Below are 22,062 nucleotides of genomic sequence, written 5' to 3'. Positions count from 1 at the left end.
TAATATTAAAGGGGGAAGTGTTCACACAAATCTGTAAGAAAACATTACAATCCCCAAATATAAATAAGTATATGTATAATTAACAAGCTGTTTAACCATGCTAATAATCAAAGAAATTCTAATTTAAATAAGAGTGAGGAATTTTCCCTTACTGAATTTGCAAAAATTAAAAAACAAGCTAAAGGTTGATAGGAGTTCCCGTTGTGGCTCAGCAGTAAGGAACCCGACTAATATCCATGAAGACATAGGTTTGATCCCTGGCCTTGCTCAGTGGGTTGAGGATCCAGCGTTGCCATGAACGGCAGAATACATCGATGGCTTGGATCTTATGTTGCTGTGGCTGTGGTGTAGGCTGGCAGATGCAGCTCTGATTCGACCCCTAGCCTGTGAACTTCCATTATGTCTCCAAGTGCAGCCCTAAAAAGCAAAAAAAAAAAAAAGTCAACAAAGGCTTACACCCTCCTGATGGAATTGAAAATTGGTACAGCCTTTCTTTCATGCAATGACATGCAGAAGTTCTTGGGCCAGGGATTAAACCTGTGCTATAGGAAGTTCCTGTTGTGGCGCAGCAGAAAGGAATCTGACTAGGATCCATGACGTTGCGGGTTCAATCCCTGGCCTCATTCAGTGGGTTAAGGATCTGGCATTGCTGTGAGCTGTGGTGTAGGTTGCAGGCAAGGATCAGATCCCATGTTCCCATGGCTGTGGTGTAGGCCAGCTGCTGTAGCTCTGATTGGACCCCTAGCCTGGGAACCTCCATATCCCGTGGGTGCAGCCCTAAAAAGACAAAAACCCCCAAAAAACCCAAAAAACAAAACCTGTGCTACAGCAGCAAACCAAGCCACAATAGCTCCTTAACCCACTGCACTTGTCAGTGTTTCTTTCTAAAAGGCCATTTGGCAATTCAAATGTATTTTCTGACAACCAAAATACATACAAAGGAAATAACAGAAAATAAATCCATAGACTTATGAATAAGGACTTAATTGCAACATTATTCATGAGCGCCAAAACTTAGAACTAGCCAAAAAGTACAGAATTGGGGAACTAGTAGTGATCTATAGCTCAGTCATAACTTGGAACCATTTAAAACTAGTATTTGAGGAGTTCCCTGGTGGTTCAGCAGGTTAAAGACCTGGCACTGTCAGTGTGGTTCAGGTTGCTGTTATGATGTAAGTTCAATCCCTGGCCCAAGAACTTTCACATGCAGCAAGAACAAAATGAAAATAGCATTTGGGAATGGAGTAAAGAGGACTCTGTTCTTAACCCACAATTATACTTACCTCTACAGAATAAGACATTTCTTCATTACAGTTGTCATTGATTTTCTCAAATAGTTCTTCACACAACTGTAGAAAACAGACAGAAAGAGGCATGAAGAGCATAAACCAGAGCAGTACTAAGGTACCCACGAGTGCTAAAGGAATTCATGAGATCCCTTTTCTCTTTCTTTAAGTATTAATGTTATCGACATCAAAGGGAAATACTTTGAATGAAATAAAACAAAGTTTTAAATACATTCTTCTCATCTAATCTCAACTCTCCCTCACCAATATCATCTCAATAATGTTTCCTTAGAAAGAAACCACATTTAGGGGAAGAGGAAGAATTACTTATGTCACTAATTTCAACTCTTCATACTATTACAGAATTAGCTGTGACTCTAGTATCAGTACTAGAGGAGTAAGACTAACTGTAGGAGTAAAACTACTATTAAACCATACCTTGTACATTTATTACTCATACATATGTTTTATTACATGCTGTCAGTTAGTATAGACATTATAAATAAATACATACACACATGTATAGAGAGATAACACAGCATTTAAGGAAGTAAATGAAGGCACTTTCAAGAATAATTTTGATTCTATAAAAATTTTCCCTTTACCTTTGTCTTAAAATTCCAACCCTATTACACAGTAAAATTCCACTCTATTACACAGTAACATTAATTTTTCTGAATCAGGAAAATTATAAAATTCCACTCTCCCTATCCTTTGAGTTTATTTTAAAATATGGGCTGTTTTAATAAGAATAATAAAAAACCCACTGAATTTTCATTTGCTCTATGTCTAGTATTAACGCAATGAACATGCATTCGAAAAATGAACTATATTTCATGATTCTCTAGAAGTCTAAATAGAATTTAGAATGTATTTTAAGTGGCAGTTTCTAAATAATCCCAGTCTTTTAAAAAATTCATACGTTGGCATTAAAATATAATATCCCAAAATCCTACCAGAAAAGAGGTATGTAACTATACAAGACTTACAATAGCAAACAAATTAAAGCAAAGAGAAGGAGAGACTAAGTGGGGTTAATGGGATAAAATGAATACTACTACTTGCTATAATCTATAAACAGCTATTTTACTGCCAAAGAAATGACTACACAGCAGTAAAAGCAAAGACTCCAGAACTACCTTGCCTACTTTTGGATTCCGGCTCTTCCACTCACTCGGGCAAGTGACAAGATCTCTCTGTGCCTCAGTCCCATCATGTATAAATGAGAGTTAGAAGAGCACCTACCTCTCAGGGGCACATGAGGAAGAACAGATGAGCTAATATTTGTAAAGCATGTAGACCTGTCCTGGCACATGGTGAGCATTACATAATATTTTCTTTTATTAGTATTACAATTATTACCATTACTACAACAAAGGACAATTTCCAAATCTTTTTTTTTTTTTTTTGGTCATTTTTGGCCACCCCGTGGCATATGGAGCTCCCTGGCCAGGAAACAGATCAGAGCCAGAGTGGCAACCTAAGATGTAGCTGCAGCAACACTGTATCGCCAATCCACTGTGCCAGGTCAGAGATTGAACCTGTGCCCCAGTGGCTCCCAAGACACCACTGATCCTGCTGTGCCACAGTGGGAGCTCTTCCAAATATGTCTTGATACAGACATGTACTTTTTAGAGGAAAAAAAATATGCTAGTACATTTAATTTTTTTCTGAAAATATCCTAATCCTTATTAATAATTAAGCATTTTAATTATACAGCTGAATTAAAAATTATAAGCCAATAATCCATTTGAAATAGCAGCTACTACCACCTTAGGTATTTTATTTTCAGAATATAACGATGGCCACACATCAGGCCTAAAGTAAAAGAACACTTTAAAATTAATCCCAAATATCCATTAATAAAAGCAAACTGTGTTCCTATTATTGGCAAAAGACACTCCTTCGAGGAGTTCCCCTCATGACTCAGTGGGTAATGAACCTGACTAGGATCCATGAGGATGCGGGTTCGATCCCTGGCATCACCCAATGGGTTAAGGATCTGGCACTGCTGTGAGTTATGGTGTAGCTCAACTACAGCTCAGATCCTGCATTGCTGTGGCTGTGGTGTAGGCCAGCAGCTGTAGCTCCGATTCAAACCCTACCCTGGGAACCTTCATATGCTGAGGATGCAGCCCTAAAAAGCAAAAAAAAAAAGGGCACTCTTTCTAAAGGTGACTAAGTCACAACTCTTCTCTATTCTCAAACAAAACAAAGACTAACCGCTCTTTTAAAAAAAATCTCAGGTTGGGAGTTCCCATCATGGTTCAGTGGTAAAGAACCTGACTAGCATCCATGAGGATGGTGGGTTTGATCCCTGGCCTCACTCAGTGGGTTAAGGATCCAGTGTTGCCGTGAGCTGCTGTGGCTCAAATCCCTGTTGCTGTGGCTGTGGTGTAGGCCGGCAGCTGCAGCTCCAATTCAATTCCTAGCCCGGACATTTCCATATGCCACAAGGGAGGCCCTAAAAAAAACAAAACAAAACAAAACAAAACAAAAACTCAGGTTGTTCAAGCTTAAAGTGGTAGCGTTCATTTAATAAGATAAAAGGAAAGGCATTCAAAAAACAAAAATAGGAGTTCCCATCGTGGCTCAGTGGTTAACAAATCCGACTAGGAACCATGAGGTTGCGGGTTCGATCCCTGCCCTTGCTCAGTGGGTTGACGATATGGCGTTGCCATGAGCTGTGGTGTAGGTTGCAGACGCGGCTCGGATCCCATGTTGCTGTGGCTCTGGCGTAGGCCGGGGGCTACAGCTCCGATTGGACCCCTAGCCTGGGAACCTCCATATGCTGTGGGAGTAGCCCAAGAAATAGCAAAAAGACCAAAAAAAAAAAAAAAAAACCCAAAATAATCACATTGTTAAAAGGTGATCTATATATGAACTTGTGGGAAAAAAAATCAGATCAACAACATCCCTAGGTGTCCCCAGGATACAGAACAGAGACTGGTACATACTCTCATTTTTTAAAGATGCTGGTAACATTGTTCAGAAGGTAAAATAACATGACATTGGATATATAGCAGAACTGTTACAGAAGGTCAATTTTCCCACCTTTAAAGACAAACATGAGTACATATCAATCTTGTCTACCACACTGATAGCTCCTCTGACGGAAAGGAACAGGTACTTTATCTTTATGTGAAAGGAATAGGTACTTTATCTTTGTGCCTCACATACAGTAGTCCCTGAATAAATGTTTGCTAAATAAAAAAAACTGAGAAAGAAACCGAGGACTAAGCGTAAGAACAAATGTTTTTCATTGTTTTCTTTTTTGTTTTTACCTGTGGAATGATGCCAGCCTGGCTTTCTTCTTGTTTACCCATCATTGTATAAGACTTTCCAGCGCCAGTCTGCCCATAGGCAAAAATACAGACATTATATCCCTCGAAGGCATGTAACAGCATCTCCTTTCCAATGTCATTGTAGACCCGATTTTGAGACGCAAAACAGGGATCTTCCGGCTATAAAGATCAAGAGGAAAAAGAAGTGGTGTTTTATTCATACTCCTTCCTATGCTTATTCAAAACTTCTATAATAAAAGTGTTTAGAATCAGAAGAATCAACTAAATATTTAAGTCCCCCCACATATATTTTTCTCATTAAACACACACACACACACATGCACTATTAGAGACATCCAGGTCATCTATACATAAAAATATCTACATGAAATTATCTGATGTGATTAATGTAGTTTCATTACATTTCTATGGCCTTGAAAGTATCACTCTTATACTCATAGGGAGCTCCAAGAAAATTTTCCTAAGTGGAAAACAGGACTGGAAGATCAAAGATCAAGTCCACCAATAAAAATATTTCTTTGAATTTGCTCTACGAGGTGTGGCTATTTTTCGCAATAAACACAGTCTTCAGTGATGAATGTTTTCCAATCCCTTTCACAGGCCTTTCCCTTGGCAATCAGGCTTTGCAATAGTTTAAAACATCTCCTAACACAAAACAGGGGGAAAAAAAGAACAAAAACAAAAAGCATAACAAAGAGATGCAGAAGCAAACTCTAGGAACAATCCCTAGAAGCCAGCAAGATTTTGGGGTCCTTTGGGGTGAGGGTATACTGTGAAGGGTCCTACTCTTCATTTCCCTAGATGTTGGTGATCTTCGCCTTCCTTGTGGACCCGCAGACTCTTTCAAAATGTTTAAACCCCACACTGTTCTACTACACAGTTCTGTGAGAACACTCACCGAGGTGTGAGACCAGTAGGAGTAGTCAAAGCTGAAGGACTTTGGAGCTTCCTTTGGGTTCTTTGGGTTAATAATACCTAAAGGATGAAAATGTTTTGATTTCATAAGTCACTCAGTTAAATGTTCTTTAATTCAACATGATGTTATGTTGGAAGCTCAAAACATCCAAATCAGTAATTTTGTACCACTGAATCTGAACAGGGCAACCAAAACCCCAGAACAATCACATTTTTAATAGGTAGGACCTATATATTGAACTTGAAAAGAATGAGACCAACAACATTCACTAGATGTTGTCAGGATTTACAACAGAGCCTGGTACATAGTAGGTGCTCAGGAAATACTTTGAGACTGAATCTTAGGTAAGTTAGCAGACCAAATTTAGAAATGGGCCATGTTACTATTTCAAGATACTTCATAAGGCCAGAAATATTTCAAGACACCAGAAATAAAAATCAGAAAATTATTCAATTTATCCAAACACTATGTGAAACAAACTCCTTTTACCTACTTAAGAATGCTTCATTGGAAAGTTTTATTTTTATTTCTGAAGTCCACAGCTGATAATAACTAATAGATAAGTTATTACATATATATATATATACACACATGTGTACATACATGGATGTGTGTACACACTAGAATCACAGACCTCTAAATCATCTGCAGAAGCTCATAAACAGTAAAATTGCTTTTGACTGAAAAGTACGAAGTCTCGTCGCCCATATTAGAAGTGATCTGTGGTGTGATTAATCCAGTCACATACTTCAGGGACTGACTGAAAGCTGGGGCCTGGCTTCCCTTCCTCCCTCACCCACATGAAGCTTTAGCACTTCATATTTCACATGGAATAGGATCTTTAAAACATGTGGTCATGAAATCTTCTCAAAGACCATGCATCTCAACCAATCCACTTCTCTAAGGCCAAGACCACGTCCCAGGCTATCAGTGAGATCAGGATTAAAAAATAAATCTGTCCCGGGCAGCTGCTGCTCAGGACACAAATAGCAACAGTTGCTACGGTGCTTAGTTCTCTCTGGCTGGATTCCACAGGGTATGGCCACACTTATGTTCCAACCTCAAATGCTGACAGAGTATTAATAAGGCGCACACTGCACATAATCATGTGACAAGAAGACATAGTTCCAGAAAGAACATCTCCCCCCACACAAATGGTAACCTAAGCAAAGAAAGAAGTAGGCTTCTAAACAAAAGGCGCTACCTATGGAGATTTAAAGAACAGTCAGCATTCATGGAGCACTTACTCTGAGCTCTAAGTACTTTCCGAGCATTAACCCATTTAATCCTCCCAACCACTCAATGGCAGATGTTTCACTGTCCCCATTTTACAAAGAAACCATCACAAAGAGGTTAAGAAACTTACCCAAGGCTGTGGAGCTAGCTAGTGGCAATTCAGGATGTGAACTGGGAGAGGCTGGCTTCTGAGCCCAGTCACCCACCATGTAAATACTCCCTATATGCGGTGATCACCAAGGCAGACACAAGAAGGCACTTCTATGTGTAGGCACATGTTTATGAACCCCCGAAACTGTACCGCAGGCATTGTTTAGAACTCTCCTTACCCATCTGAAACTAGGAATTATTAGAATTATATAGTTCCTAAAAGATGAAAGACCACACACACCAACTCCACCAAGAAAAGGAAACTGATATCATACTTTGTGAGCCAGATTCCAGGTTTCAGTGGCTCAGCAATAAGGACAATAACAAGATGTATAATATGACCCCTAAAGTAGTCTTCACCACTCAAAAACAGGGTTAAAATAAACACTTTCTAACCTCTAGGAAATATGCTGTCATCAAACTTTTAAGCCATACCTCATTCGTTCTTTTAACTACTCACTGCCAACACCGATTCCGCCAAGACGACTTAAGAAAGAGCTAGTTTTTAGATCCTACCCTTCTGTTCTCTTTTACCTGGTAAAGAAAAACTACACCAGTGAGTAATTTCCTAGATTCACATGAAATCCTTTTCCACTTCCTTAATGTACTCTTCTATCCCAGATTGTTGAGACTTCTGAAACTAATAAATTTTCCTAACTTCCAGCTTCAAAACCAAGCTGCCTTTAATTTTTATCTATTTTTTCCTTCCTGCTATTATTTATTTCATTCAGCACCTGGATGTATGAATTCATTTAACAAACTTTCTTCTGGCACATTTGCTGTGTATTGTTAGGTACACAAAGAAAGATCAGAAAGATACATCCTCCTGCTGAATAGCATTGAGAACTTTGTCTAGATACTCACGTTGCAACAGAAGAAAGGGTGGGGGAAAAAATGTAATTGTAATGTATACATGTAAGGATAACCTGACCCCCTTGCTGTACAGTGGGAAAATTAAAAAAAAAAAAAATTAAAAAAAAAGAAAGATACATCCTTTGTTTTTCCTTCAAATTTGAGTTTTTAAAATTTATTTTTTATTGAAGTAACACAGATTTGTAACACAAGTTTCATGTTTACAACATTATATTTGTACTTTTGCATATTACTACACCAAATAACTGCCTCCAGACAACAAAATCCTTTCTTTTTTTTTTTTTTTTTTTTTTTTTTTTTTTTTTGTCTTTTTGCCATTTTCTTGGGCTGCTTTCATGGCATATGGAGGTCCCCAGGCTAGGGGTCTAATCGGAGCTATAGCCACCAGCCTACGCCAGAGCCACAGCAACGCGGGATCCGAGCCGCGTCTGCAACCTACACCACAGCTCACGGCAACGCCGGATCGTTAACCCACTGAGCAAGGCCAGGGATCGAACCCGCAACCTCATGGTTCCTAGTTGGGTTCATTAACCACTGCGCCACGATGGGAACTCCCTCCTTTCTATTTTAATATAAGTAAATCAGAATATAATTTTTAAAAGCTATTTTATATGCTATGTCAAACAAGATGAAATTTATCCACACTATTTAAAAGATTTTAATTCCTAAATGAAAGATATTTCTTTAAGACACCTTGGAAAAATGCAAAATTCAATATTCTTATTACTTGCCTTGGGGGAAAGTACAAAGACTCAGAATCTATGGGTAATTTCTATGTTAGGATGGGTAATAGTTACAGGATCATTTGTTTTATATATATATTTTTTCTTTGTTTCTTTCCTTCTTTTTTTTGGCACCCTGAACCAGGGATCACATCACAGTTCAACCTAAGCCACAGTTGTGGCAACATCGGATCCTTTAATCCACTGTGCCAGGCCAGGGATCGAACTTACATCCCAGCCCTCTCAAGATGCCCCCAATCCCATTGCTCGACAGAGGGAACTCCTGTTTTATATTACTGTTAATATTTATATATACATTGCATTATCTTGAATATATGAAATACTTCCTAGTAAAAAAAAAAAAAATTAAAATTCCAGAACTCTGCAAAGGAAAAAAAAATTGTTGAGCTCAGCACTTGAGCTCATTAGAAGCCCATGAACTCCACTATTATTTCCAACGACAATGAATTAACATTCTCAAATGTGCCAAAGGATTTTTCTTTCTAAATAACAACTGAGATCTAACTCACTTCCTTTAACCCAACTAAGAAACAGGATGTTTCCAACCATTAATAAAAGAGAGGAGGGGGGAGAGTGTACATGCAATAGAAAGGATATAGGATTTGGAACCAAAGGACCAGCATCAGCAAGAACAATTAAGAAGCATATTTAGATTTTTTTGTGACCTTGGGTATTGTTTGTTACACCTCTGCATCTTCTCTAAAACTGAGATAATACCAAGTTCGCAGAATTAAATGATTAAGTACATATAAATGTTAATTTTCAAAAACAAGTATTTTATTTTGTTTTAAATTCTATTCATGTTTGGCGGGTATGGTAACAATATTTCATGGTTTTTAAACCAAAGCAAAAAAAGTTCACTAACTGATAAAATAGGCTAAAGCATAATATAAGAGTACAATTTATTGGCATGAATGTTAGTACCACATTGGAGTCCTTTAGACATGCCAATAGAATCTCAGGTGCTCCACATTAAAAACCCTTTCAGGATGTGGACCGTGTCTTATGGATGCTCTACACTGCCCTACACCAAACCAGCACTCAAATGAATGTCTTCCATAGCTCATGTATAATTTTTTTGCTTTTTAGGGCCACACCTGCAGCATATGGAAGTTCCAGGCTAAGGGTCCAATTGGAGCTGCAGCTGCTGGCCTATGCCACAGCCACAGCAACGCGGGATCCAAGCCATGTCTGTGACTACACCACAGGGATCCTTAACCCATTGAGCAAGGCCAGGGATCGAACCTACATCCTTCACGGATACTAGTGGGGTTTGCAGCCCAATGAGCCACAACGGGAACTCTCTCATGTGTAATTTTAATTTCACTAAATCCTGTACTGTTTTCAGGAACATTAAAAAAAAAAAAATTAGGAGTTTCCGTCGTGGCGCAGTGGTTAACGAATCCGACTAGGAACCATGAGGTTGCGGGTTCGATCCCTGCCCTTGCTCAGTGGGTTGACGATCTGGCGTTGCCATGAACTGTGGTGTAGGTCGCAGATGCGGCTCGGATCCCACGTTGCTGTGGCTCTGGTGTAGGCTGGCAGCTACAGCTCCGATTAGACCCCTAGCCTGGGAACCTCCATATGCCGCGGGAACGGCCCAAGAAATGGCAAAAAGACAAAAAAACAAAAAAACAAAAAAAAAACCCATATAACTATACAATATACACATAAAATACCAGTAAATTTTTATCAACTTTCACAATAAGAATACAGACAGAATTCTATCACTGAAAGATTGGCAATATTTAACACAGTGATTCAACGTCAACTGAGCTAGGAGTTCTCTGGTGGCACTGTTTGGGGAGCCAGGATTGTCACTGCAGAAGCTTGGGTCTCTGCTGTGGCATGAGTTTGATCCCTGGCCCAGGAACTTCCAAAGATGGAGGCACGGCCAAAAAAAAGTCAACAGAGCTAAAATACATTGTGCAGGACTTCTAATTGTCTCTCAGAAAGCATGCACATATGGATGGAATTATAGGAATTACAGAATATGTTCAAGATATAAATCGTATGGGAATTCCCGTCATGGCGCAGTGGTTAACGAATTCGACTAGGAACCATGAGGCGGTGGGTTCAATCCCTGGCCTTGCTCAGTGGGTTAAGGATCCGGCGTTGCCATGAGCTGTGGTGAGCTGTGGTGTAGGCTGCAGATGTGGCTTGGATCCTGAGTTGCTGTGGCTCTGGCATGGGCCGGCGGCTACAGCTCCAATTAGACCCCTAGCCTGGGAACCTCCATATGCCGCAGGAGCGGCCCTAGAAAAGGCAAAAAAAAAAAAAAAAAAAAAAAGATATAAACCATACCTTCACCAAAGTAAAAGCTATTACAAATGTAGTTAAGTCTCCCAGAGTCACGTGTCATCAGTAAACAGGCTTCATCTAAGACAAATCAACACTTTTTCTTCATGGAATGAACTCAGGTATATTTTTGAGAACTAGAGTCAGAACATAACTCTACTTTAAGTGCTGTATACTTCATATTACTTTATCTTCTATAAAAATCACCATTTCATGCCATTTTTCAAGATTCCTCCTGCACCTGAGACTTCCTCTATCCAGATTTCTCAGGATACAATGGTGTACTTGGATCTGGACCCACCTCTACTAGTAATTTTCCACAGACGATTGTGTAGTCACTATTGACTTTCTTCTCTTATCTTCCACGTCTGATCTATGTTGTCAGCTCTACTTTCAAAATGAATCCAGAATCCCATGACTTTTCACCACCAGCCTCATTACCACCCTGGTCCAAGCCACCATCCCTCTCACCTGGGTGGCTGTAATACCTCCGAACTGGGCTCCCCACTTCTCCCCTGGGCCCCTGAAATGTCTCATCTCTACACTGCAGGTAATGATCCTTCTCAGACCTAACCAAATCACCTCCACGTCATGCTCCAGTGACCCTTCTCATGGTTTCCAATCATACACTGAACACACCTCCACTCCCTCGGTGACCTCCTCTCCAAGATTCACCCCTTACTCCAGTCCCACTGGCCGCCTTACTAAAGACAGTCTCATTTCAGGACCTTTGTTCTTCCTGCCCCACTAGGAATGCTTTTTCAGGTATCTGACTAGCTCACTCCCTAATTTCGAACATCATCTTATCAGATGGCCCTTTTATGACCATCCTATTTAAATCATCATTCACTTCAATCTTCATTGAAGATTGTCTTATTTTTCTTCATTGCTCTCATGACTTATTATATGACTCACTATGATGTAAGTTCCATGAGACCAGAACTTCTGTTTCATTCACTGTTATATCCTTGAGCTCCCAGGACAGTGTGTGACACATGGCAGATACTCACTATATACCCAAAGAACAATGAATATGTTAGTTTTATCCTTCCTTGTAGCCTGTCACTTCTTTGTGGCTGGAAACCATGCCTCCTCTTCCTCTATCACTCGCAGTGCTACTTTATGAGTAGGTGATGCTTTTTTGTGAACTGGAAAGTAACTTAACACTACTTGCTTCTTGAGACTTTTCTCCCTGAGCAGCCAACTTACTCACTCCTGGCAATAATCATTAATCTCCGGGAAAGGAGGCCTCTAAATGCCAATCTAGAGAACAGAAATACAACTTTTAGGAAAGAGTCATAACGGGTAAACAGAAAACAGGAGGAAAGATGACCAGGTGTTCAACAGTACAGGCAGAGGAAGACGTGCTGATGGAGGTCTACAAGATAAGGGAAAGTATATTAGAGGCAGAAGAGTGGAACAGGTACTGGAAATTGCTCTTCTTCCCCAGGTCTTTACAATTATCTCTTACAGTTTGTATTTCACAGGAAATTCCAAATCTCAGGGCAGGGAGAGGTATCTTACTGTTAAAATCTATTGCTACAAAAATTTCTTCAGTTGCCAGATAAGACAAGCTTGCCTTGTATTAGGATTTTTGTGCAAATGTGAAACTAATTCTCAACCTCACACACAAAACACATACCTAAGAGGCACTGACATATGATCAATACCAAAAGATGTAAATAAACACTAACATTCTCAGCATTCATCTTTCCAAGTAGATTCCCTCAAATATACATTCAATTAGAAGGGTGAGGTGCTCAAGGCCCAGCACAGAGCAGGGATTTGACAGACACTGGCTGTTATATCCAGGATGGAGCATCACTCAAACACCTTCAACAAAAACACTGTTACAACAGCATCCATCCAGGTAAGTCCATTCCCCTGACCCTTCTGCCTGTCTTCCAGTAGTCTCTGCCTCTTTGCCACATGTACTTGTAGTCAATTCACTCCCACATCTGAAATAATGCTAGTTTCCACCCTAACATGACTCCTTCCCAAAAGGAAGGGTTATCACAAAAGATCCCAACATTCTTTTTTTTTCGTCTTTTGAGGGTCGCACCTGTGGCATATGGAGTTTCCCAGGCTAGGGGTCGAATCAGAGCTGTAGCTGCCGGCCTATGCCACAGCCATAGCAACACCAGATCCAAGCTGCATCTGAGACCTGCACCACAGCTCATGGCAACGCCAGATCCTTAGCCCACTGAGCGAGGCCAGGGATCGAACCCTCAACCTCATGGTTCCTAGTCTGATTCCTTTCCACTGTGCCACGACGGGAACTCCCAACATCCTACTTTAGAAAGGAAAAGTTAAACAGATCTTTCATTCACTGATCATGCGTAATGAGCACACTTATTAAGCGCAAACTACGTATCAGGCACTGTTGCTGAGAATAAAATAGCAAGCAAGAATCTATTTTAAAGCTTAGAGACAATTAAGGAGACAGACATTAAATCACACAAAATAAATACATGCTTTCAAATTATGATAAAATCCATGCTAGATAAGCACAGGGTCCTATAAAAACATATAAATGGGAGCATACAAAAGGAAACATATATCAATCTTTTAGTCTGTAAACTCTGATTTGATGAAAAAGAAAGCTGAGCTGAAGGATAAATAGGAGATAGCTAAGGAAAGTGGAGTGGTAGTAACAGCTAACACTTAGCAAATGCTCACCATTTAGCACAATTCCAAACACTGTGCTAATGCAGTACATGTACACACTCATTTAATCCACACAATAACCTTGTTATTATCACCCCATTTTTACATGTGGAACATCTGAGACACAGAGACGACTGAACTTGCCCAAGGCCAGAGACTGGATTGAAATTTGGACCATCTGGCTTCAGAGCTCTGAACCCCCAGGCAATATACAACCCAGGTCAGTGACTTGATTAGGAAACACTGGGGCAAAAAGAAGTACATGAATAGAATACTATTTAGCTATAAAAAAGAACAAAATAACATCATTTGCAGCAAGATACATGGACCTAGAGATGATTATATTAAGTGCAGTAAGCCAAAGACAAATATCATATGATATCACTTATATGGGGAATCTAAAAAAGATACAAATGAACTTATTTACGAAATAGAAATAGGCCCACAGACACAGAAAACAAACTTTTGATTACCAAAGGAGAAAGGGGTGGGGGAAGGATAAATGAGGAGGTGGGATTAACATTTACATACTACTACATATAAAATGGAAAACCAACAGGACCCACTGTATAGCACACAGAACTATTGCGTCATATATAAGAGAATCTGAAAAAGAATGTGTGTGTATATGTGTGTATAACTGAATTACTCTGCTGTACACCTGAAACTAAGACAACATTGTAAATTAACTACACTTCAGTTAATACACACACACCATATATATATATATGATTTTTTTTAAGAAGAACAAGCATGTGGAACCCAGGTACTGGTATGGCAGGTATGGTTCAAGTGCAGTAAGCAGCAAAGGGCAGGAAAGCACAAAAGTCTCAGGGTCACGGACAGGCCCCAAGAAACTGGTGAACCCTGAGCAATGAGAAGCCACTGAGGTGACTTGATTACAGTGACAGGCTATAGTGTGGAGACTGGATTGGAGGAAAGTTTGGAGACCAATTAAACAGAACACAACCACCACCGTCAAACATCTAGAAACATCGGCCTGTCATTTACATAGTGATTCTTGTAAGAATTGAATCTGGCATCAGAAATCCATGACTTCTAGTTTGTGGCTATGTGAAAAGCACTGTTTCTTGATCTAAAACTGAATTTTGTCTTAAAATATGACCCAATATTCAAGAAGTTGACTGAGGAGCTCCTGCTGTGATGCAGTGGGTTAAGGATCCAGTATTCTGGCTGTGGCATAGGTCACATTTGGATTCAGTCCCTGCCGTGGGAACTTCCATATGCCACAGGTGCAGCCAAAAGCAAACACCAAACAAACCTGAATTGACAGAGATAATATTTCTGGAAGACATTATTAAATATCTGTAACTTGGGCACATAACAATTTGAAAAGCCTCAACTTTCATATCTGTAAAATGGGTACAATAATAACAGTGTATAACTTTACAGAATTGTTGAAAAGATTAATGACTAATCCATGTCCAGAATTTTAGCTCAGGGCCTAGCACAAATATTCAATCCTCCATCCTTCAACCCACTGCTCTGGGCTGGGAATCAAACTCGTGCCTCCACAGAGAACCAAACCACTGCAGTCAGATTCTTAACTCACTGTGCCATAGCAAGAACTCCCAAAATATTCTTTCATTTAACAAATATGTGTCTACCATGCCCCAGGCCTGAAAGTATCTACTGAAAAACCATTCCCTGCCTTGAAGAATTTTATATTCTAGACAAGAGGTCAGCTGGAAGTTCCCTTGCGGCGCAGGAGGTTAAGGACCTGGCAGGGCTACAGCTGTGGTACAGGCCACAAGTGCAGTGAGGGTTCGATTCCTGACCTGGTGACTTCCACATGCTGTGAATGTGGCCAAAAAAAAGTGGGGGGCAGGGGGAGGAAGTCAGATAATTGACTAACAGAGATAGTATAACCTGGTGAAGAAGAAAAGTCAGGAGATATAAAGTGACAGTAGAGGTGACAGCAACTATTTCAGGTAAGAGGTAAGAGTAGGCAGGCTGCTACATCTGAAAAGGTGATGTTTGAGCGGGAACCTGAATGACATTTAGGGAACTGCAAGACCACCGCTGCAGCCAGAGGAGTAAACAGTAAATTACAAGTGGAATCATAACTTCGCCAGAGGCCAAATTATGTGGAATCCTATAGCAAAGGTGAGGATTTTTAGTTATACTCTAAAAGAGATAGGAAGCCAGTAAAGGACTTGAAGCACAGGGGTGATATAATCTGACTTACATTTCTAAAATATGAGTCTGGCTACTGCATAGGACAAAAGCAGAAACAGAAAGACAGGAAGCAACTGGAGTATTGACTCAGACTAGAGTAAAAAATGGTAAAAACTAACTGGATTTGGATAGATTGTGAAAGCAGAGACAACAGGACTGATTCGCTGATGACTTATAGGTAGCCTGTAAGGAAAAGAGAGGAGGCAAGAGTGAAAAGAATGGGTAAGAATGAAGGAAGAGCCACTTTAGCTGGGCAGGGAAGGGAAGAGAGTTCTGTTGAAGACACTCGGAGTTTGAAACATTTCTTAGGCCTTTAAGCAGAGTTAAATCAGCAACTGGGTAGACGAGTCTAGAATTCGACAAATAGGTCCAAACTGGAAAAATGAATTTGGCAGTCACTGCCAGCTCAATGACATCTAAAGCCTTGAGCCTAGATGAAATCACTGGAGACAGAGACGAGATAGAAGGGAAGCGACAAAGTCCTGGTGCACTTTTAACACAGGAGGTAAGGGAAGAACAGAGAACGGCCTGTGAGGAGGGAAAGCAATCAAGAGACCATGGGGTCCCAAGAGCCAAGAGACGATGAAGCCAAGCCATGTACGCTACTATCATAACCCCCTTCTGCACTCCTTAGACCATTATTTCCGGCCTTCCCCATAACCCTCTCTGCTCATCCTCACCTCTGGGCCTTGATTCTCATCACCATCCAGACCTCATCTGGTTCCAAGGCTGTTTCGCTGTTTCCTTCCTTCCTTCCTCCCTCCCTCCCTCTTCCTTCCCTCCTTGTTTTTCTCTGCTTTTTAGGGCCACAACAGAAGTGGCATATGGAGGTTCCCAGGCTAGGGGTGAAATTGGAGCTACAGCTGCTGGCCTACACCATAGCCACAGCAACGCCAGATCCGAGCCACATCTGTAACCTACACCACAGGTCACGGCAACACCAGATCCTTAAAGACCCACTGGGCGAGGCCAGGGACTGAACCCGTGTCCTCATGCATACTAGTTGGGATCATTACCACTGAGCCACAACGGGAACTCCCTAAAGCTGTCTTCTTAAGTATACCTTCATAAATCATAAAGGCAGCCTCAGAACAGAAGTTCTGACGGTAACTTTCCCCAAGCCCACAGGGAGAAGACCTTGTGTTTATCCTCTCCCTACGCATTTTACACCTTTCCCCTTTTTCTCTTCAAACTTTTCATTCTTCATGCTATAGGTGGCATTCCTTACTTTAGGAGAACTGGAGAAGAGAGAAGAATAGGACATCTTTCATGTTAAGGCTTGAAGACCCTTTTACAAGATAAATGGAAATGCCTTTAAAATGATTATCATAAAATGCTCCATAGGCTTAGTTTACTGATGAACCACTAGACTATCTTCTCTTTCTTGGAGGCCCTTTAAGTCAAAATTAGTCTCACAAAGTCCGCTAAGTCCCCAAACTTTACCCCCTTTTTTTCCATGCCTTTTTTCCAATTTTGTACTTCAGCATCAAGATGCAGAAATAATGTTTTAATTACTAAGCCCTAGAAAACGAGGCAGTCAAAACAAGATTTGTACTTAAAAGCTCTTTTATTCTCCAGAATAAATTTGTTTATCTAATATCTCAAAGTCACTATGTAGCAATTATACTGTTGTTGGCAAACTATTAAAGATTTTGTCTTGCAACTACAATTAACATATCATTGTGGCAACAATGTAACTTTATATTAACTGTTCAAACATGGCATGTTTTGAACCTGTTAAAAAAACCCAGTGATATCTTCAGCAAAAACTCCCTCTTCCAAGAGCATTCTAAGTACCCAAATTTAAGAAAAATGGCACATGATCAAAGTAGTTTGCATACCATTTATATTTCAAAACCATAAAAAAACCCCAAAGCAGCCCCCTGCCCTACTCAGAATAATATTTCTGAAAGTATATTAAAATGATAAAAAGCATGCTGCTATAAAATAGCAGCTATAAAAGACCTATAATCATAAAGTTTCTCATTTTTTTTGGCCACGCCTATGGCATGCAGAAGTTCCAGGGCCAGGGAGCACCCAACCACGGCAGTGACAATGCCAGATCCTTACCCAGCTCTGCCACCAGGGAACTCCCCAAGTTTCTTAAAAGAGCAAACTTAAAATAACAAATTTAGATTCCAAATCCTATAAAAACAGGATAAATGTATTATATGTTTTCACTATACAGATGACCCTTGGGTTTGAACTGCATGGGTCTACTTGTGTGCAAATTTTTTTCAATAGTAAAAGGTCGAGGGGGAAAAAAAAAGGGTCAAGGAGTTCCCATTGTGTTGCAGCAGAAACGAATCTAACTAGTACCCATGAGGATGCAGGTTTGATCCCTGGCCTTGATCAATGGGTCAGGGACCCAGCATTGCCATGAGCTATGGTGTAGGCTGCAGACGTGGCTTGGATCCCATGTTGCTGTGGCTTTGGCGTAGGCCGGCAGCTGCAGCTCCGATTACATCCCTAACCTGGGAACTTCAATACGACTCAGGTGTAGCCCTAGAAAAAAAGGCAAAAAAAGGGTCGATTACAGATTATATGCAGATTTTCAACTGTGCAGAGACTCAGCATCTCCAACCCCACATCAATGTTCAAGGGTCAACTATATACTCAACACCAGAGTAGTAAACAGAAAACAGAAAAAAGAAGGGAAAAAACTACCAACTCTGTAGTGTCACAATGTCATCAACCAGATATACAATAAATATGCTAGCTGGAGTTCCCGCTATGGCTCAAGGGGATCAGCAGCACCAGGATGCAGGTTTGATCCCCACTGGGCACAGCAGGTTAAAGGAGCCGGCACTGCCACAGTTGCAGTGTAGGTTAGAACTGTGGCTCAGATCTGGCCCGGGAATTCCATATGCCATGGAGTGGCCAAAAAAAGGAAAAAAAAACTAGCTGTAATAAAACATTAAGTTCTCACCCTTAACTCATTTATCTGCTGAGGGGCATTTAGGTCACTTCCATGTTTTGGCTATCGTGAAGTGCTGCTATGAAAAATAAAGAAGATGTGGTACATATATACAGTGGGATACTACTCAGCCATAAAAAAGAACGAAATAATGACATTTGCAGCAACGTGGACGTAACTAGAGATTATCATGCTAAGTGAAGTCAGTCAGAAAGAGAAAGACAAATAGCATATATCACTTATATGTGGAATTTAAAATATGACACAAATGAACTTACCTATGAAACAAAAACAGATTCATAGACACAGAAATAGACTTGTAGTTGCTGAAGGGGTGGAGGGTGAAGAAGGGATGAATTGGGAGTTTGGGATTAGCAGAGAAAAACCATTATATATAGTATGGATAAACAAAAGATCCAAATATATAGCATAGGCAACTATATTCAATGCCTTGTGACAAACCATAAATGGAAAAATATGAAAAAGAATGTATACGTACGTATACATACACTGTACATTTCACTGTAGAGCAAAAATTAACACTAACTTACTTCAATAAAATAAAATTTTAAAAAAGAGTGATGACTGACAAAACCAGACATATGGATCAATGGAACAGAGTAGAGTCCAGAAATAAACCCATACACCTACAGTCAGTTAATCTTTGACTGAGAAGGCAAGAATATCCAACGGAGAAAAGACAGTCTCTTCAGCAAGTGCTGTTGGGAAAGCTGGACAGCCACATGTAAATCAATGAAGTCAGAACACATCCTCACACCATATACAAAAATAAACTCAAAATGGCTTAAAGACATGGCACCCTAAAACTGCTAGAAGAGAACATAGGCAAAACATTCACAGACATAAATCATAGCAATGTTTTCTTAGATCAGTCTCCCAAGGCAATAGAAATAAAAGCAAAAATAAACAAATGGGACCTAATCAAACATATAAGCTTTTGCACAGTAGTGGAAACCATAAACAAAAGGACAGCCTACAGAATATGGGAGAAAACAGTTGCAAATGATGCGACCAACAAAGGTTGGTCTATTAATTTCCAAATACAAACAGCTCATAAACTCAGTAACAAAAAAACAAACAACCAAATCAAAAAATGAGCAAAAGACCTAAACAGACATCTCTCCAAAGAAGACATACTGTTATCCAATAGGTACATGAAAAGATGCTCAACATCAAAAATTATTAAAGAAACGCAAATCACAATTACAATGATGTATCACTTCACACAGTCAGAATGGCCATCATTAAAAAGCCTATAGGAGTTTCCGCTGTGGCTCAGTGGGTTAAGAACCTGACAGGTATCCATGAGGATTCGGGTTCGATCCCTGGCCTCACTCAGTTGATTAAGGATCCAACATTGCTGCAAACTGCAACAAAGGTCAAGGATGCAGCTTGGATTTGGCGTGACTGTGGCTGTGGCTGTAGCTCCAATTTGACCCCTACCCTGGGAACTTCCACATGCCACAGGTGTGGCCCTAAAAAGGAAAAAAAAAAGTCTACAAATAATAAGTGCTGAAGAAGATGTAGAGAAAAGGAACCCTCTTACATTGTTGCTGGGAAGGTAAATTGGTGCAGCCACTATAGAAACAGTATGGAGGTTCCTCAGAAACCTAAAAATAGAGTTGTCATGTGATCCAGCAATCCCACTCCTGGGCATATACATGAAGAAAACTCTAATTCAAAAAGACATATGGGGAGTTCCCATTGTGGCTCAGTGGAAACAAAACAAAACGGACTAGTACCTATGAGGACACAGGTTCGATCCCTGGCTTCGCTCGGTGAGTTAAGGGTCTAGCGCTGCCGTGAGCTGCACTTGGATCTGGTGTTGCAGTGGCTGTGGTTGTGGCTGTGGCCGGCTGCTGCAGCTCCGATTCAACCATAGCCTGGGAATTTCCACAGGCCATGGTGCGGCCCTAAAAAAGACCAAAAAAAAAACCGCCATGTACCCTGATGTTCACAGCAGCACTATTTATAATAGCCAAGGTATGGAAGCAACCCAAATGTCCTTCAACAGATGAATGGATAAAGAAGATGTGGAGAGGGAGTTCCCGTCGTGGCGCAGTGGTTAACGAATCCGACTAGGAACCATGAGGTTGCGGGTTCGGTCCCTGCCCTTGCTCAGTGGGTTGACGATCCGGCGTTGCCGTGAGCTGTGGTGTAGGTCGCAGACGCGGCTCGGATCCCGCGTTGCTGTGGCTCTGGCGTAGGCCGGTGGCTACAGCTCCGATTCGACCCCTAGCCTGGGAACCTCCATATGCCGTGGGAGCGGCCCAAGAAATAGCAACAACAACAACAACAGCAACAACAACAACAAAAAAAAAAAAAAAAAAAAAAAAAAAAAAGACAAGAAGATGTGGAGAGTACACACAATGGAATACTGCTAGGCCACACGGATGGATCTAGAGATTACCATTCTATCTGAACTCAGAAAGAGAAAGACAAATACCATATGATATCACTTCTATGTGGAATCAAAAATATGATGCAAATGAACTTATTTAAAAAACAGAAACACTTCCAGACATAGAAAACAAATTTATGGTTACCAAAGGGAAAAGGGGGTGGGAGAGGGAGAAATTAGGAGTTTGAGATTATCAAGTATAAACTTGAAAAAATATACACACACACACACACATATAACTGAATCACTTTGCTATACACCAGAAACTAAGACAACATTGTAAATCAACTATAATTTTAAAAAAAAGTGAGGGCCCTGAGCCAGATGGCACCCCTTCATTTTCTAGTTCTCTCAGTCCTAGTTGTATGACCCCAGGCAAGTTAGCCAGCCAGCACCTATGCCCTCATCTGTGGAATGGGGAAAATAAGAGTATCTGCCACAGGATTCTTGTGAGAATAAAATACATTAAAGTCTCTAAACGCCTAATTGTTGCTGGCACAGCTTAAATGTTTATTACTGTTAATTACTAATCATGGTGGTTCCCTCCCCCTCCCATAAAAGGCAAGTTAAGGAATAAAAGCTGCTTCTGTTTTTCCTTTTACCCATTTTGCCTTCTCAATTTTATTCACAGTAACAAAAGGGACTCTGGTATCAGACCAGAACAATGTCACAGAGAAACAGTAAATGTAGTTAAATCATTTCCTCATTTACATGGTTTCTGCTAATTTCGGCTATACAATTTTCTGTTCTGCCCAAAAGAGGCCTCCCAGACATTCCCTACCAAGCCTGGCCCTGACTCTCAATTATTTAGACATCTCTCCTAATGCCTTCATAATGGTCTTATCACTGCTTTGATTACTTATCTCTAAGATAAGATAACCTCCTAGCCTATGCTTGCTAAATTTATGCTTGCTAAATTACAAAAATCTATTTCCCACAGATGCTCTCAAAAACCTAATTTCATACATCTTACTCTTACCGCCTATAGGTACAAAGCAAGACTTTTATAGACCACTAGAAATGTTTTTTCATAAAATAAGCACATTGTCA

General features: G+C 40.3%; 1 protein-coding gene across 13 annotated transcripts in view; it reads right to left on the bottom strand.

The window, feature by feature from the left end:
* Positions 1-22,062, bottom strand: part of KIF1B (kinesin family member 1B) — a 168,322-nt gene that overhangs the window by 122,306 nt on the left and 23,954 nt on the right. For all 13 annotated transcript variants that reach the window (XM_021095325.1, XM_021095324.1, XM_021095318.1 and 10 more), the window contains exons 3-5: positions 5,490-5,566; positions 4,571-4,750; positions 1,284-1,349 (exon numbers count right to left, since the gene is read on the bottom strand). In XM_021095325.1, the coding sequence (XP_020950984.1) occupies positions 1,284-1,349; positions 4,571-4,750; positions 5,490-5,566 (323 nt within the window). The remainder of the gene's footprint in view (positions 1-1,283; positions 1,350-4,570; positions 4,751-5,489; positions 5,567-22,062) is intronic.

Source organism: Sus scrofa, chromosome 6, assembly GCF_000003025.6.
Source record: "Sus scrofa isolate TJ Tabasco breed Duroc chromosome 6, Sscrofa11.1, whole genome shotgun sequence".
Taxonomy (NCBI): Eukaryota; Metazoa; Chordata; class Mammalia; order Artiodactyla; family Suidae; genus Sus; species Sus scrofa.
Note: the sequence above shows the minus strand (reverse complement) of the source record. Positions and strands in the feature narration are given on the sequence as shown.